Genomic DNA, 17,296 nt, shown 5'->3' on the forward strand with positions numbered 1-17,296 from the left:
CGATTCTTGAGACGACACCCCATTAGATTGACCCTCCCCTGATGGTGTGGTTATTACTCCAAGAGACTGATTCGACAACAAGCTGAATGACTTTGTCAAATCATCTAAGGACACTGGAGTGGTTTCCGTGGACGGAAGAGGAAACGAAGGCCCTGCAATGTCTTCCCTCCTCAATAGGTTGTTGTCATAGAGCGGGGGCGCTTTTGCTCCTACGTCTTCCAGTTTCGTTCCTCCGGCCTCAGTGAAGTCTCCCCCACTGTCACTCAGTGATATGAACGATACTGGTGTTGAGTGTGGCGAGTCTTTTGCCAACGCTGACTTGAAGTAGGGAGGCATTTCCCATAGCTTTTTTTTAGTTTGATTCCTTGCCAAATCGGGTCGGGGCTCAGAAAGTATGGTTCGGTCAGAGAAGCATTGAGGTTACTTTGATTCAATACCACTGGGGAAGTCGGATTAGTTTGTCACTCTGAAAACTCAAATAAGTCCGATACCGGTTTGCTCTCGTAACGCATTACGATGACATACAAACATATTGATTGGTGTCTTTCAGAAGTTGTTGATCCAAAATACATCGCTGCGGTCCGCACCCTTATTGAGGACAACTATCCACGGAGAGAACCGAAGAGCAGCAAACCTCCATATTCCAAGGAGCATCTTGGGTCCGAAAGTGTTTCATTTTATTCATTGAGAAAGAATGAAGAGAAGATATTGCATCGCTATAATCCTTTTTGCTTCAGAATCCCGTACAATCTTACTGCATTGAGCAATCTCTTCCAGTATGATTACACCAGACGCTTGAATCCTTATGGCCTCAACATCACACCTGCGGATGAGCGTTTAAACTTCCTCAGAGAATATCACTTACTATACGCCGACATCCTCGAGGTTTTCAATGGAGATGGTATTACAAAGTCAAGACTTCAGACGAAAATCTACACAGACAACATGTATCAGAGTGCTGGAATCCAGGCCAGACATCTGAATATTCCATCGATGGAGAGTGTTCAAATCACTTTCAGACTTTCACTGCTCGCTCACTTGGCCTTGGATATAGTAAGATCTGAAGAGGAAGCTATTTCTGCCGCCGCTAGGGTTAAAGTCCTGAAGATGCTCTATGACTTCGATATCGACTCCGTCACTACGGAATTCTCTAAATACAACAAAGGGTTCTTGTTGCATGAACGAGAGTTCGTGGAAGATTTGATTCCGGGATCGTTTATCAAACATGTGACGGAAAAGGGGGGAACACCTCATAATGATCTCTTCATGCGGAATACCACGATTCAGAGTATATTCCGCATGCGGCCTCTGTATGGCGAAATCGATTTCGATGCGGGACTATCTACGTTACTTCATCACTACCAAGCTGAGACTGTACAGGTCTTACTGAGCTTTCTACGCCTCAACGTTGCGGTCGTACCACTGCCCAAAAAACACTGCGCCTGGGCCAATGATTATGAAAAAAGAAACCGCGAATCAACAAAACTTGTTTTCCATTCGCTTGTTCAGCTAAGCCAACTAGATTGCATACAGAAAAGAGAGCTGTTCGGTGCTAAGGCAAGCTACCGTACAAGTACCAAGAATGCTAGACCGTCTAGTTTCCAATCTCGCGTTGGTGCTACAACTGGCATCGGAGGTGGAGCTCGCGACGAACTGGAATCTCTTTCTAAAAAGTCTTTGATCGCCCTGGTTCGCCAACAGCGAGCATATATCGAGCGCTTGGAAGAATTGCCGCCGGTTTTGACCACGAAGCCAAGCACGGCGCCATCATTCAATGATTCAAAAGGGTATTTCAAGATATTTGGGCTTGATCCCAGAACCCTGGAGAATATTGATGAGATCTTGAACCCCTATTATCGCGCCTTAGCATTAAAATGGCACCCGGACAAAAATGGCGATGACCCTGAAAAAACCGAGAAGTTCAAGAAGCTACAGACCGCATACGAGCAGACTTGCAAACAAATAAATCGTATCCAAATCAAATCAAATAAATCCAAATCAAATCAAATCAAATGACGGAAAATATTATCCAAATCGAATCAAATCTCGAGGCCTGGATTTATTTGGATATTTGAATTCATTTGGATAAGGGGTTGTCCAACCAGCATTCGCGTTGAGACGAGTCTCAACCCCACTTCTACCTGGGATCCTACCCAGTTTGGTAAACAACTGGCATCTCACAATTAACCCGCGACGCCCTTTCAGCTGATGCTGCCTGCCACAGCACCATGTTTAACTCGCGGGACATGGTCCAGCAGTTCGTCCCGACATATCAACGGTGCTTGTATGCCTCGGACTGTAGCCTGCTGAGCTTCGCAACCTCACCTATCCCCAACAATCCTGCTCCAAATGGCTCAGTCTACGAATGCCAATTGCAGAGCAATACCTTCAATAACTCCTTCGACCATTTCCAGTGACCTCGACGCCCCCCCGAGCTTCGATCCATCCGATACCAACAGAGAGGTGACTATAGACACTTCCTCCTCGGTCGACTACACTGGCTACGAAGGCATTGATTGGAATCGACTTTCAGGGTACTGCATCCGCAAACAAAGACGAAGGCCGCGGACGGGATGGGTCTGGGAGCACGGATTCGATATCGAGAAAGACGGTTCTGGTCGCCGATTCTGGCTCTGCAAAGACTGTCACGGAAAGAAAGCTACGATCACTCATATGTACGACGATGCTTCTACGAGCCAAGCAAACGGTCATATGGAAGATGTCCACCGCATCAATCGAGATGGGCCTATGTCACCGCAGAGGAAGAAGCAACGCACTCTCTTCGACATAGCTGATCTGGACTATCGTCGACCGAAGGACCAAGCGGTGATGAACGCATTTATAGCGTCGTTTGATCCTGTTCGTTTTCAGCATTTGCTTGTACGCTGGGTGGCCTGCGACAACGTCCCGTTCAATAAGCTTGAGAGCCCGTATTTCCGCGAGCTCATGGGATACGCAAACAGCGCTATCATCGAGTCAAGAAGTCTCCCTACCCATACCACAATCCGTGACTGGATTGTACGGTCCTTCAATCGTCACAAAGGCGTCGTGACTGAGATACTTGGTCGCTCACTTGGCCGCATTAATATCTCTTTTGATGCGTGGTCCTCTAGCAAGTTTACCTCCCTTCTCGGCCTTGCCGTGCACTTTCTTGACGACGAAGGGAAGTTTCGCACATTCCTCCTAGGCTTGCCACAAATCGAGGGTCGTCATAGTGGCGAGAACCTTGCCGATCGCGTTAGTGAAATAATTCACGAATATGGGTTTGAGGATCGCATTGGGTACTTTGTCGCAGACAATGCGGAGAGCAACGACACGTGTCTTGAAGACCTAGGCACTGAGTTCGGCTTCAACAAGCAGCACCGGCGGCTTCGTTGCTGTGGGCATATTATCAACCTCGTCGCCCGATCCATTCTCTTCGGCACGGACGCCGACGCCTTTGAGGACGACTGCCAAGCGGAGAAAGAGATCCACGATGAGATAAAACTTTGGAGGTCGAAAGGCCCGCTTGGTAAGCTGCACAATATCATTCACTGGGTGCAACGATCTGGCCAGTGCATTGAGAAGCTCCACAAGCTCCAGCTTATTGAGAACACCGCGTTGAACCTTGAAGACAAAACAACCTACAACGTTGTCACGGATAACGCTACCCGCTGGAACTCGTCTGAGGCGATGATGGAGCGAGGCTACCAGCTTCGGAACGCACTTGATTCCCTAGTCCAGGCAGAAGTTACGGAATGGAACAACTACGTGGCCAGGAGAACTCAAAACGGGACAAAGCCAATGCCCAAGAAGAGCCGAACTAAGCCTGCGATTGTTGACGATAAGATGTCTGTTGAGGACTGGTCCGTGATCACGGAGTATCTGGCTATATTGAAGCCGTCAAAGATAGCTACCAAGCGCCTAGAAGGCCGACCCAAGGAAGGTGAGCCGAATCTAGCCTTCTGACACTCAGCTTGTGCTTATATTTTTAGGTAAATTCGGTGCGATCTGGGAGGTTTTGCTCACAATGGAGTGGCTTCTGAAACATCTGGAAGAGTTCAAGGTGCAACATGAACTAGATGAAGAACCACACCTACGGATTGGTTGCAATCTTGGCTGGATGAAGCTGGACCGATACTACACCCTCACCGAAGATAGCCCTGTATATCTCGCAGCCCTTATCCTCCACCCTGCCTTTCGCTGGTCAACCGTCGAGTCGCAATGGGGTGATCATCCGGACTGGCTAGTACGAGGAAAGGCAGCTGTACAAGAGCTGTAGGAGGAGTATCGAAATCTCCCTGTCGAGCAGGAAACGATACCTGAGCAGCCGACTGTTCCAAGAAAGACAACCGACTTAGATGACTTTATGGCCTCAATCAGGAAGCTCAGCACACGGCCTGCACGTTTACCGTCAGCTACGCGCGATGAGTATGCGGAGTGGGTGGCCACTACTGACCCCGGTGATTGTTTGGTGGATAATCCGATTCAGTATTGGCTTCTCCGAAGACGGCAGTATCCACGTCTGTCGCGGATGGCAATTGATGTCTTTTCAATTCCCGCTATGTCTACCGAGCCAGAGCGAATATTCAGCCTTGCAGGACAGATAGTAACAGCTCAAAGGGGCCGACTCCAAGCGGATATTATCGGAGCAGCTCAATGTATCTCATCGTGGGAGAAAAGTGGGGTTATCCAAACACCCAAATAGATCCAAATCGATCCAAATCAAATCAAATCAAATCAAATCCCACATTTTCCTATCCAAATCAAATCAAATTGGGGGTTGGATTTGATTTGATTTATCTGTTTGCAAGCCTGCATACGAGATACTTTCAGATCCTGAACAACGCAATCGTTACTTAGCTTCTGGACACTCTCAAAGTAGATGAAGTTAAAAAACGATGTTGTGTCAACTTAATTTTCGTCGACCAGCGGATAACACAACTTGACCAGCGAAGGTCGTATCTAAGAAACTTCACCCAAGGCTTGGTGGTTCTGTTGAAGATCTCGGCTTTCAGCTTCAGTACTCTTTTGACTACTCGTGATTTGTATGTCGGCTATTGATCTTTCTGTCGTCTCTCCTATACCAATGAGGCTGAGCTGGTAATATCGCGGGTGCGAGTTTCCCACGAGCCACGTAAGTGATCAAGTACCTTGCTTATGCAATCTTAAATTTTATCTGCGAAAGCTCGATGGGCCTGCTCATCTGGACAGATCCAGTGTACTTATATGGCCCCTTACTTGAGCAGTTAATCAATAACAGCGCCGCATATCAGACAATAAGCTTTCTCCGTCCAGGTTTTCTCGCCACCGGTTACGCTTTCGCGCAAATCACGAATTTCCCACGCTGTAGGGCCCTCTTGCATCTTGAGATTGGCTTCAAAGAGTCCTGCGTATGGCTTGAAACTCTCCACCTTCTTCTTTTGGTCGTTCTTGGCTGATCGCTTGGCTGATCGCTTGGCTGGCGTGGCAATGATAGATTTCAATGGCGTGGGTCTAGGCGTTGAGTTCCTGGTCACTAGAGGTGTTTCTGGAATAATCTCCTTTACGTGTATATTACCTCGACTCTTTTCAAATTGGATATCGATCGTGCGGATGGTCTCTTTCTTCTCGGCACCAGTCGGTGATAGCTGACAGGTTACATTTTTGGCTTCTTCTGCATTCGATACCGCTTCATCGGTTCGATGAGGCTTGTCGGTACCTAGTCGTACATAAACTTGCATGAGAATATCGTAAGTCAAGCATTCGTGATGCATCCACTGCTCACACTTCGAGCTCGAGCATCCTATGAGCATCTTATCGGGGTTTGCAGGAGTTTCACATTCGCATATGATGTCAACGGACTGTACAAGGGTAAGTGAGCGGGAATGTAAGGGGAGCCATCGCATAACATACCGAAAGTTGTGGTTTGCGGCAGTCGTATGCTTGACGCCAATAAAGCGCGGCTTCGATTTCTTCGTCATCTGACTCAATCCATTGGTTGACGATTGCGGGTGCTGTTACACTGACGACGTTGATGATATCCACTGAAGTAGTTGGTTAGCTGTGGCGTGGGACAATATTCCTAAGCATTCTAGAACGTACTATGGTTGGAAGCGATCAGCTCATTAGTACCATGATATGGCTGGCGGCCCCGAACTCTCATCTTGTGGCAGATGGTGCCAGAGGGCAGTTCGTCGGGCCAGTACATCCAGTAAACGCGTGCATAAATATTGTGCTCATTGGAAGCACGGATCTCAAGGATGCGCGCGACCCACTCACCATTGGACTTTTTGTAGCCACTTTCGCCATCATTTGTGGCCTTTTGATGGTTGACAGTTGACTCGTTGGCAACATAGACGAAGTCTTCTTTGTAGTACTTGATGCTATTAACTGCCAAGAATTACGCATGAGCGCGTCATACTTTAGAAAATGCCGCAGTTTATCGAATACTTACGAACAAAACTGTTGTAGCGCGTCATGTTTTGCCATTGGTTTGCAGGTTCGACTGTGTAGTACACGTCCAGACTGTGGTGAGCTTTGAAGCTGCCTGTGGGAGAGAAGGGGGAGATTTGAATTTGAAACTTTTTATCGACATCTTGGTCGTTATGTTTCCGCTTCTTGTTGTTACGACGTCCCTCATCTGCGCCTGATGGACCCGGCGCGAAAGTGATTGTGAAAGGACAACCTGCGTACGTCTTCTCCTGGACGGACCGCCATCGCTTTCGATTGCTCATTGTCGCGTTTTGATGTGGTCGGGTTCCGCCCGCGACCGGAGTTGGGACAAAGAGAGGTTTTTGGAGGCAAACGAGTCGCACAGTGAAGGGATGATGAATAAGAGGAAGAAGGACAGATAATGAAAGGATGCAGAGACGATTGTTTGTGTCTAACACAGTAAATTTGTGGTGTCGCGTTGTGAGATGCTCCCGGACCCAATTGTATTTGCGTTACAAGCTGCTGGCCCCATAATGTGGTGTCCGAGCGCATTTTTACGTCATCAGATAAAAGCTTTCTATTGGCCAAATAAGACTCTGGTGGAATTTTCTCATGCTAATTTGAGGGTTGGTATCCGTAGTTTGGGCCAAACTACCAACAGCCTCCTGGCTAGGACAGCGTCGTAACAGACGACTAGCCTTTTCGCTTAGCTGCTGGTGGCCCGTAATCTGCATCCGACGCGTGGTACTTCCGCACAAGAGCATCCTCCTCCTTAGAATACTTTGCCTCGTCCTCGGATCTCAGCTCTTCCGCGGAACTGGACGACCATCTGCTCTTCCTTATTAGTCGTCGCCTTGATTTGACGCTGTCGTCTGCATGGATGGGTTCCTGTTCCTTCTGCCGTTGCTGGGCGTCTTGGGCGTGTTGGGCAAGTCGGGAGAACTGGATGTTGATCGTGGCGGCGGGCCAAGTTTCAGATAGTTCATCTGTAGTAAAGTCGTGGATGCAAATCGTTAGCGACTGGTCGGGATTCAAGGCGTCGCCATCGGATGAGCGGAACGGCTATCGAAACATATTAGCGCGGTTCAAGAAACACCGGGTGATAGTAAGCTCACCATCTCATGGACGTGCTCAAACGTTTCTAAGTCGAGGCCATCTTCGGACTTGGTAAATTTGGGACGCCACAGAGATACTGTGGATGGCTTGCCACGGTAGTTGAGATCGACACCAATCACAAGTTTGATGTCGCCGTTCGAATAAAGAATGTAGTCTTGCGCAAGTCTCCTCAGATCTTTACCATCCTGAGAATACGATACCTCAACTACTATACCAGGATACCTTGCCCCAGGGTAATGGAACTGAATATCTGGCTCACGCTTAATTGGGCCGTTCTCGTCATCCGTCTCTGCAAGGAAGACGCGGGAACCTAGGGCGCTTATGACGTTCTCGGCAACGAGTTTTGCCTCGTCACTGCGACTGCTGGCAATCTTGTTCAACTCTTTACAGATCTCATCTCTGAAATAGGTGGTGAAGTAGTCATGAATTGGTGAAGGCATGCGAATCGTGAGACGGCTGCGCTTGGGTTCGTAGTCGAATCTTCTGAAGATTTGCTCGATCTTTGTATAGAGTTTGCGGTACTGTTTCTGGTCGAGAGTGAAATGTGCGAATTCCGGAACCTCACGCGTCTGAGACAGAAGTTTGTGTCTTTGAAGAGGGTCGGGGAGTGGGTGGTCACTATCGTCGCCGTCAACGATGTCGATGTCGATTTCCTTCACAGGGCGTTCTGCTGTTGCCGGCGGGGATGGGGGGAGGAGAGGGCTTGACTTGTCGGGCGGAGTCGTACTGAGTATAGCCATAATTGATATGAATTAATGTTGACATCAGATCTTCATGTTAGATTTTCGCCCACGAATGTTGGTGTTGATTGTTGATGTTTGGTTTGCGCCGGAGCGGACTTTTGTTCTGGCGAGAGATCCTGATTTGGTTTGTCAGCAATCGATAGGCGAGCGTCATTTGTTCCGTCCTGAGACCCCCACTCCAACTCATCATATCTTATTACTTGCCATCTGAAGAGCAAGGATCGCCCGCGATAGGTGGAGTCTCTTCGTTTCTCTAGTAACTTAATTGGCGGGATCCTTCCAAGCAGGACCGAAACCAACATCCTAAACCTACTCTCTCATAACGCAGGTAGTAGAGTATTAGTCTGGGCGGATTCGTATTTTGATGTTCTAACTCATGCAATAACAAGGAGCCCCACACAGAAATTGAAGGACAATTTAACAAATCGCCCTCCCTTTCGGCTCAGTTTTTTTTTTGGAATGATGCACTAGGCTCAATATGAAATAGAACGATTCGCTTCTGAAAATGGACGGACCTTGACCACGAAATTCACGATTGGCTGAAAGAGAGCTCTACATATCCAAAAACGGTTACATCTTGACCGCTAAATTCTGATTGGCTGCAATGCTTGTGACCGACGACGAGGTCAGCAACTTCCAAGACGGATATACCAAAAACAAGCTAGAAAGTCTTATAAGAATATATATAAGTCGAGTCTAAAGGCTATAGTGTATGTATTTACACAATAGTGATAAGTTTTATAGTATATTTAGTGCCCAGTCTGAGTGGGTAAAAAATCGATGTTTGGATCCTACCTCTCGTTACCATATATTTGCTTGACTTGCAGCACAGAAGGCGCAGATCGCTCACATAGTCAAAGAACTTCATGCTGTATAGATTTAAAATAAAGGGACGGTAAAAGTATAAACTAAGTAATCTTGAAGCTTCTCCCCTTATGAATGCTCTCTCTTTCTCTCTCGATTTTGTTTATTTCTTGTTGTTAAACTTTCTTTTTCCTGCAGGGTAGTATCAGCATAAATGCGACCGCCATGTTTTAACACGGCAGATAACATCACATCCTGGTAGGTTACTTTTCGCTGACCACCCTTGTTCACTGGTGAACATTGGAACTAAAGTCTACAATAAGATCAGATAATTAAGTATGTAAATAATAGCTTCTTAAATTTTTATCAACTTACCATTTCAACTGTAAAGGTTGAACGTTACGGTAACGCTTTTTTTCCCTTGTCTTTTCCATCATTATTGCAGTATAGACTGGAGTTCGTCAGTTACCCCATACCGTGCTAGCGCCTTTTTACTTCCTACTAAGAGGAGTTCATCGGTTGCTAAGCGACGCGGCATAACGTCAGAGGTTAGGGTCTTTTCTTCTTTTTATTTTTATTTTTATTTTCGCAACCCTTTTTCGCCTTTCTTGCTTATAATAGTCAGAGCAACTTTGAAATCCCTCCGAGGCAATGGAGGGCCACGTATTTGCACCTTACTGGGTCTCAAACTGACGTGAATTTCTACACCTACCTTGCGAAATAGTAGGGATGATATTAGAGAGCATGACGTTCGAAGATTTGCGTTCTACTCGAAAAACCTGCAAAAGACTGGGCACGCTGGGCCTCCGTCCGCTTTTTCGGGATCATCTTGTGAATCTTGACGGAAAGAATTTCATCAAATTCGTAGAGATGTCCAGACATCCTACCGTCGCCGCCTCTATATGCTCTTTGACGCTCTGCTCTTTCCAGCCCTAACCACCGAGCGACAGACGCGGCGGTGTGGATTCGACCGACGCTTGGTGGGAAACCGGCGCGTCCATCCGCATTGGCTGTACTGATGCGGACATCTTGCAGGCCAGCTGCCCGCCTGGTGATTACTGTGAGGGCTCCCTGCCAGCTGATCTCTTCTTGAAAATCCTAAGCACGGCCCTATCAAAACTCACTCAGTGCAAGAAGATCGCACTCAAAGATCTTAGCGGGGGTAGGACGTTAGATAATGCGAATTTAGCATTTGCCCTGAGGCTTCCAGCTATGGGCTTCATCCAGTCCAACCTCCTCGTAGTAATGTCTAGCACAATCAAGATGGAGCATCTCGACATACTCATCGGTGAACGAGAAGAGCATCCCCGCTCCATCGCGATTGATATGCTTTCAGACTTGAAGCAAGACTACAGTTCTCTTCGCCGGCTGCACATTTCCATCGATTCAAGGTTTTTAAAACCCGCTCACCTTCAAGCATTTCTCTCATCCTTCCCCAATGTATCTGATTTTAGTCTCCGTATTTCCAGCAACGTCTTTCATGTCAAATCCTTAGGTGTGCTAGGAGGACTGATCATACCAAAGTTGGAAAAACTGTCACTAGAAGCTGTTGAATGCACGGCTGCCGAGCTGGGAGACTTTCTTTTCCACCACACCCAGACGCTGCAGAGAGTTAGGTTGACCCGCATCAGCTCGATCTCAGATACACAATCTTGGCTGGATATTTTACACAAAGCTCGCCACTCTATGAGCCTCAGCCACTTTTCAGCGCATCAATGCCTGCAACAAGAGGGCTTGGACGTGGCTCGAATAGCTGGTTTCGCCCGGCTGGCATATGACAGCCTCGAATCAAGTACTTCTTGCGAATCGCATCCAAGCGATCAGGCTGTGATGGATAATGATCCCGGCAAGGCCATTCATAGACCAGAGTAGTATAACTGTAGACCGGCAGGGCATATTCGAGGAACAAGAGCCGGCCGATCCAAATCAATCCTGCTAATTCTGATGTAGAGTTATGCGCCGAATGGAAAGCAAGAGATCGTTGTTGTATGCCCGTGACAGCAGTGTAGTGAATGATGGCTGACGATGGCATATTTCCAGAGGGATCCTGGTGCGTCCAGAACATCATTGACAGTTGGAACAAGGCCTCAGACAGTCGCAGCCAGTAGCCGTTTGGGAGAGAGAAGCCGGATCCTTCGTAGCCTGATGTTCGGTCTTCATGAACTTCTTCATCCTCCCCGAAACCGGCATCTTCTTCTGTACTTGTGTCAGAATTGTCTTGGTCGATATCTGAGATTTCAGGATCGGAAGGAATTTCGCTGTTGTGACGCCAGTCTTGGCCGCGAGGTTCATCGTCTTCGCTGTCTGGACTGTCACTGACATGACCGTCTTCTCCCAGTTGCAGCTGACCGGCCAAGTACAACACATGCTGCATCATTTTGACTTCATTAGATCCTAAGCGTACGTTATACACCTCCACACGCTGTTGTGGTGGGTATTGCAGAACGCGAAATACGAAGCAGATGAATCTTTTCCATATTGCCAGATATCTTTTGAAGCTTGGAATGACACGAAATCCGTGTGGCCAAAAAGCGTCCTTCGCGAATGTGTTTAGCCAACAGCGAGAGATGTACGGCGTGCGGTCGAGTGTGGCTCTTGCCCTGTCGAACATCAAGTCTAGCCCATGGAGGATGATCTGTAGCTGGGCCTCAGTTTCGGCAGAGCTCCACATAGGGCTTCCTTGCCATTAACCAAGCAGATAATTTCTATTCCATTGCAGGGCTGGTTGCTTCGCCGTAGCGGCGATAATCTTGAGCGATCTATCACGGAACAACTCGACCCAGCCGGTGTGTCGGAGCCATGGGGTCGTTTCGCTCGCTCCAGTAAATGCCACATAATCAGTTTGAGTGCTTTCGAATGGGCGTTTCATGATGTGGAGATCTCGACTTCAAAATCAATATTCGCGAGGAGATGATGGTGACGAAACTTCTCAACTCGTTGGGTTCATACATCCTAGCAGACAGATGGCCAGGATACACGTCGCACGCGCGTCGACGCGATTTGATAACTCACGTAGCCTAAGGTCGAAAGTTTTTGATGGAAAAAGCAAAGTCGACCAATGAGATAGCGAGATGACCACTTTGACTTGAACTTTGCTTGGGTCACAGTATTGAGAAGCCTCTTTCAGGTGAAAGCGGAATGCGGGGTCATTGCAGCGATCATCAGCCAATAACGATGCAAATCGTCCACTTTCACTGAAAGTGAGAGAATCCATAGAGATGTAGTATAGTAAATAATATAGCTATAAGAATGAAGTATAGGAAAACTATTATGCTAATACTAGTAATATGGTGTTTAAGTACAAGTTATCATTGGATCAGCTTCGGATCTTTGGCGCCAACCACCCTGATCAAAAGTAATTGCAAATGGGAACATTACACCCTTACATGTGATTCTCCATCCTAGCCTGATTGGACAGTTTCAATAGCGGCCATCAAGCGATCCACGAAAGCCTTTGGCTGTGTCGTGATCAAGACTGGCACGGAGCCCGCAGAAAAATGGCATCGCGTCCAGTCAGCAATTTCTGATCTACACTGTTTTAGTGAATCGATTTCCCTGCTAGAGCCCAGATGATAGCAAACAAAAGTTCCTGTATCCTTTAAGCACGTTTCTTCACAGCCCGCGGTTTAAAGTCACCATCTTGACTCTTCTCCTTAGCGTCAGCCAATTCCTCCTTCGCTGTGAACTTCTCCTCGTCCCCCGGGCCAAGCCCCTCCACCGGGCTCGAAGATAGTGGGCGCTTTTTGACCCGCCGACTTGACCGTACACCCTTGGCATTTTCAGACTCTCTGGATTGGTGTAACTGTTCAGCCGTGTTCAAGAAGTCGCAGATGTTGGGGTAAGGAATCGAGATGGGAATGTTTGGATAGCCTTGGCAGAGTTCATCAGGGGCAAAGTCGTGAAGATCGAGCGTCAACTTGCTGTCGCAATTCGTCGGGTTCCTGTTGGCTGTTCGGAAAGGCTAGATGGGTGAGGTCAGTTCCTAATGAAAACAGGAGAAAGGGAACATACGTGTGACTGGACGACTTGTTCAATATGCATCGTGACTTCGTCACTGTCTTCCTCTGGACTGAAGCGGGGCTTCCACAGTGAAATTGTTGATTCACTACCTGCGTTGATGTCAATACAGACAACGACTTTAATATCGCCATCCGAATGGTGGATGTACTCTTTGGCGATCTTGGGCAGTCGCTTTCCGTCTTGGGTGTATGAAACTTCGATTACTGCCCCTGGAAGAGCTGCCTCCTTGTGCTGGTATTGGGCGTCTGGCTGGCGGCGCATCTGAGCCTGCACCTTGTTTACTTCTACTGCCTCTGCTCCATCATCATCTAAGTCTAAAAGTACGCGAGAAGACCCTGAACTCAAAATCTTAGAGGTAAAACCACGAACTGCTTCATCTTCCCGCCCAACTCTCGAGATCTCGTCCGATATAGCGCTGGCGATTGACCAAACAAAAGTATCATGCGTTGGGGAAGGCATACGCAAGATGATGCGACCTGGTCTCGGCTCAAAGTCAAATCTCGGCAATGTAGACTCAATCCTCTCGCGGGCGCTATGGTAATCGTCTTCGCTAAGGGAAATACTCGTCAGAGGTGATACGTCGCTAGTCTCAGCTTTTCGCTTGAAGTTGACCAGGCTTTGAGGTAGACCATCGGCAGTCGAAGGGCGAGTGCGCTCAGCCGTCGCGGGAGGTGAAAGGGGTGCGTTTCGCTCAGGCGGGGTGATCTTTCTATGTGATTTGAGATGTGGATTTCGCTGTGGTGAAAGATCTGGGGATATTTTACGTCCGTTATCCATGACTGGGTAGGAGAATCATTAGATTGAGAGGAAGTGTTGGTGTTGAGTGTTTGTTGTTTTGGCTGGGATGCGAGGCGCGGATTAACCATGACTGACACGTTCGCGTTGGCGATTTTATAATTTAGTGGGTCTGTGTCAGCATTATCTTATCGGATATCTGTACCAATGAAAAATGCCGATGGATGCCGAGCTCTAGTGGAATCTGGATGTTTGTTTCCTGGATTAAACTCGGTCCGTAAAGGACGCGTGCAGCAGGGCAGGCGGCGGCTCGCATTCGTCAAGAATGTCCACTAACGTAATGATTTTGACAGTCGAACGAACGACGCATGTCTCAAAAATATCTTTCAACCCCTTGACTGTCCCTGCCCAGCCTGGTCTGATTAAACTATTTTTTTCGCTTCCACTGAGTGGAAGCGTTGTTGTTAGTGCAATCACGGTTTTCTAGCAACTGGTGAAGTGTCGAACGGAAGAAACCTTTGGGCTTCATCTCGATTGAAATGCCTCGAGAATTGAAGCAGTCGATGTAGCTTCGCTTGCAAGAGATTCTTTTCGGCTAGTTTTGTATGCTCTTTTCATTGCTATAGTCAGTCTGAGTGCTTTCGAATGTCCTCTTCATGGTGTGATCGATCTGATATTGTGATTGGTATTTCCAGAGAGATTGATAGCAATGAAGGTTTTTAACCCATTGGGCTCATATACCTCCACAGGTAGATAGCCAGGGTACACGACATACGCGCGTCGCCGCGTATAAAACATTAGTATAGCTTCAGGTTGAAACTCTTGGATCAGAAGAAAAAGCAAAGTCAACCGATGAAAAGACGAGATCACCACTTTAGGATGCATTTTGGTGGGGGTCTGTTTTATTCACAGTCCTTCACAAGCAAGAATAAAATCGCTGTAGTTTCCGGACTCTACCAGCAAAGGGAGGGGGGCAGCGGGATGCCGACCATCTCACTCACGGACGCTAAAAGGATTAGTGAAGCAATAATTAAACATCAATGACGATATCCTTACCGCGCCTTCGGCCTGTAGCCCTTTGTTAGCCCTTCTGACCGAACAGCACAGAATCTCTATAACATCATCCTCTTCAAACGTCGGAATGGGCCACAGCGGTAATTTTAAAGCTATTATATTAATGTAATGACAGAAAAAGATGAAGCTTTCCTCTCTTCTCGCCACTACTACTGCTCTCCTGACTACGGTCTCTGCGGGACCTCTCGCCTACGGAGCCTGCCAAGCTGGTTGTGCTAGTATCGACATGGCATGCTACAGCGCAGCTGGATTTACTTAGGGAGCTACTATAGGAGCTACAGCTCCAGCATCAATTATTGCCTGCAATGCTGCTTTTGGGAAGTGCTCTGCGGTATGCGCTACTGTAGCGCTGGGTGCCCCTACACCTTGAACTGATTTAAGGTGGAACGTCTTGGTAAGTAAAGCTTAGCTGATAGACTGCCTAAGTCATTTTCGACAACCTCCTAATAATGACAATAGACAGTACCTTGCCTCTAAGCCTTGGCCCTTTTTGGCCAGAGCCTTAGTTCGTATGAGAAGATTTGTTTATTTAGTTTGGAATATGATAAGCATATAGTGACTTCAGTACGATTTCTGACCAATCTTATAGTCTTTACTTGTTTATCTCTATATTTGTGGTTATACCACTCTCTGGCTTGTATGTGTGATTCTAGGTCTTGAATCGGGGCAACACCGTAAGTAGCCAGCTAGGAGGGTCCTAGTTATTGCGATCTGTCGGGGTTAGTCAAACATATGCAGTCGCTACTGGGTATGCCGGATACATTCATTCGTTTAACCGTTTACATTGGAATAGTGCTGCTTGGGTGCCACGTAATGACTCACGCTCTCCACCTTTAGCTGGCCTCATTCTTCTCGCCAATAAACAAATGTAATTTAAATACCGAAGATGCCATTGGCCCATCTCACAGGAAAAGGGAAGCGGGATTGGAAAACTGCTGGTCGGCTTCCTGCAGGTAGTCATTACATCGCCCAACATTAATTGAATCTGACGGCCCGCCTCGTCACGGTACAATACTCAAAACGGCCTAAAGAGTCAAGACAGAAAGTATGGCTTATAACAAGTCAAGTTCTGAGCCTGTTCTCATTCAAAGAAGTGTCCAGAACAAAACGGCCAGCAAGAAGACATCGAACTACATACTCGATTCGAACGGGGATACTCAACTCATTTTCAGTACCAACAAAGATCAGCCTTTCATCTGGGAGGCGGAGGCAATCCGGACAGGCCAAGAAAGATCTAAAAAGAAATGCCTTGAGAAAAACAACAAGAAAAAAAATCAAAAAGAAAGCTACCTGCCATCCACCACCCATGCAACCACCACCACCGCCACCGCCACCCCCGGAATCCGCTGTTTTAATACCAACATCGCTTAGGCAGCCTACTATTTCATTCTCTAACATAACCTATCCTCGTCCAGATTTTTCGGATGAAGAAATAACGAGACTAGGCTCTGCTGACGCCAAAGAGAATGCTAACAGTTCAAGTCTGCGGTTGCAGGATTGGGATTATGGAGAAAAATCTGGAATCTTGCCTAATCAGGTAGAAATTCGAATGCTAGTCTCGAGAAAGCACCTGGAGCTAGCTTCGTCCTACTTTGAGAAGATGTTTTCAGGGCCTTTTACGGAGGGAAAGGCCGATCCCTTAGGGCTTCGCCGAGTAACAGCGACCGACTGGGATCCTAAAGCTTTCAATATTATACTAACGATCATATACGGTTACCATCGAGATGTACCAAGGTCACTCGGTCTCGAGATGCTTGCAAAGCTAGCCATAATTGTGGACTACTACGAGTGCCATGAATGCATTGAGCTACACGCCGATATTTGGCTAGAAAGGTTGAAGCCGGAAGTACCAACGGTTTATGAACGAGACTGTATTCTCTATATGCTCGTATCTTGGGTTTTCTCACAGCCTGATGTGTTTGCAAAAACGACTCGGCTTGCATTATGGCATAGTGGGAAATTAATCGAAGCTGAAGATTTAGCTATTCCATTAGACCTTCTTGGTATGTTCAACCAAGTGCCGCAATATTACAGCGTTTGCTAACCCTGGATACAGAGCAGATTGACATAGCATGCCAGGACTATCTCGATAAAATATTCTCAGCGGTCTACGATTTTCTTGATCGTTTGCAGGAAGAGCCAGAGTGCTCCTATGAGTGCTCATCCACGCTCTTGGGTACTTTAACAAAGGAGCTAAAAAAAACACCGGATTCTGAGCCCGCGGAGTGCGCAGCCATTTTACGGGTTCAGCATTGGAGGTTCGGTGGACATGATTAAAAGTTGCAAGGTGCCTCGTTGGTATGACACTAGTGGCAGCGGGAGGTATGGCTCTGGACATTCCTGCACCATCCAGCAGAAGTTGTCTTTAGCTCTTCAGAATGCGGAAAAAGAGCTGCGTGTCTTCGATCTTC

The 17,296-nt window shown here is 47.4% G+C and overlaps 7 protein-coding genes across 7 annotated transcripts; 2 read left to right on the top strand and 5 right to left on the bottom strand.

Annotated features, from left to right (window-relative positions):
* Nucleotides 1-516: 516 nt before the first annotated feature.
* Nucleotides 517-2,016, top strand: EDB82DRAFT_525903 (uncharacterized protein; the record flags this gene model as incomplete). Its single annotated transcript, XM_065609148.1, has 1 exon — nucleotides 517-2,016. The coding sequence occupies one exon, from the start codon at nucleotides 517-519 to the stop codon at nucleotides 2,014-2,016; it is 1,500 nt and encodes a 499-aa protein (XP_065463707.1).
* A 2,941-nt stretch (nucleotides 2,017-4,957) lies between these two features.
* On the bottom strand, nucleotides 4,958-6,890 carry EDB82DRAFT_201667 (uncharacterized protein). Its single transcript, XM_065607205.1, has 4 exons — nucleotides 6,416-6,890; nucleotides 6,064-6,351; nucleotides 5,875-6,005; nucleotides 4,958-5,822 (listed from the first exon to the last, which is right to left on the bottom strand). The coding sequence occupies exons 1-4, from the start codon at nucleotides 6,693-6,695 to the stop codon at nucleotides 5,229-5,231; spliced, it is 1,293 nt and encodes a 430-aa protein (XP_065463708.1). The 5' UTR covers nucleotides 6,696-6,890; the 3' UTR covers nucleotides 4,958-5,228.
* A 196-nt stretch (nucleotides 6,891-7,086) lies between these two features.
* On the bottom strand, nucleotides 7,087-8,249 carry EDB82DRAFT_546269 (uncharacterized protein; the record flags this gene model as incomplete). The annotated part of the gene is made up of 3 exons (XM_065609462.1): nucleotides 7,087-7,455; nucleotides 7,509-8,009; nucleotides 8,169-8,249. The coding sequence occupies 3 exons, from the start codon at nucleotides 8,247-8,249 to the stop codon at nucleotides 7,087-7,089; spliced, it is 951 nt and encodes a 316-aa protein (XP_065463709.1).
* Nucleotides 8,250-10,818: 2,569 nt separating this feature from the next.
* EDB82DRAFT_420281 (uncharacterized protein) lies at nucleotides 10,819-11,280 on the bottom strand (the record flags this gene model as incomplete). Its single annotated transcript, XM_065607589.1, has 1 exon — nucleotides 10,819-11,280. A coding segment is annotated over one exon (462 nt), but the record flags the coding sequence as incomplete, so codon positions are not given.
* A 989-nt stretch (nucleotides 11,281-12,269) lies between these two features.
* On the bottom strand, nucleotides 12,270-14,034 carry EDB82DRAFT_502605 (uncharacterized protein). The gene is made up of 2 exons (XM_065608687.1): nucleotides 13,068-14,034; nucleotides 12,270-13,017 (listed from the first exon to the last, which is right to left on the bottom strand). The coding sequence occupies exons 1-2, from the start codon at nucleotides 13,851-13,853 to the stop codon at nucleotides 12,655-12,657; spliced, it is 1,149 nt and encodes a 382-aa protein (XP_065463711.1). The 5' UTR covers nucleotides 13,854-14,034; the 3' UTR covers nucleotides 12,270-12,654.
* A 30-nt stretch (nucleotides 14,035-14,064) lies between these two features.
* EDB82DRAFT_502607 (uncharacterized protein) lies at nucleotides 14,065-14,834 on the bottom strand. Its single transcript, XM_065608688.1, has one exon. The coding sequence runs from the start codon at nucleotides 14,694-14,696 to the stop codon at nucleotides 14,466-14,468; it is 231 nt and encodes a 76-aa protein (XP_065463712.1). The 5' UTR covers nucleotides 14,697-14,834; the 3' UTR covers nucleotides 14,065-14,465.
* A 945-nt stretch (nucleotides 14,835-15,779) lies between these two features.
* On the top strand, nucleotides 15,780-17,244 carry EDB82DRAFT_537658 (uncharacterized protein). Its single transcript, XM_065609303.1, has 2 exons — nucleotides 15,780-16,888; nucleotides 16,942-17,244. Exons 1-2 carry the CDS (start codon nucleotides 16,192-16,194, stop codon nucleotides 17,160-17,162), a joined length of 918 nt encoding a protein of 305 aa, XP_065463713.1. The 5' UTR covers nucleotides 15,780-16,191; the 3' UTR covers nucleotides 17,163-17,244.
* The last annotated feature ends 52 nt before the right edge of the window (nucleotides 17,245-17,296 follow it).

This window comes from Fusarium venenatum (assembly GCF_020744135.1).
Source record: "Fusarium venenatum strain MPI-CAGE-CH-0201 chromosome Unknown EDB82scaffold_3, whole genome shotgun sequence".
NCBI lineage: Eukaryota > Fungi > Ascomycota > Sordariomycetes > Hypocreales > Nectriaceae > Fusarium > Fusarium venenatum.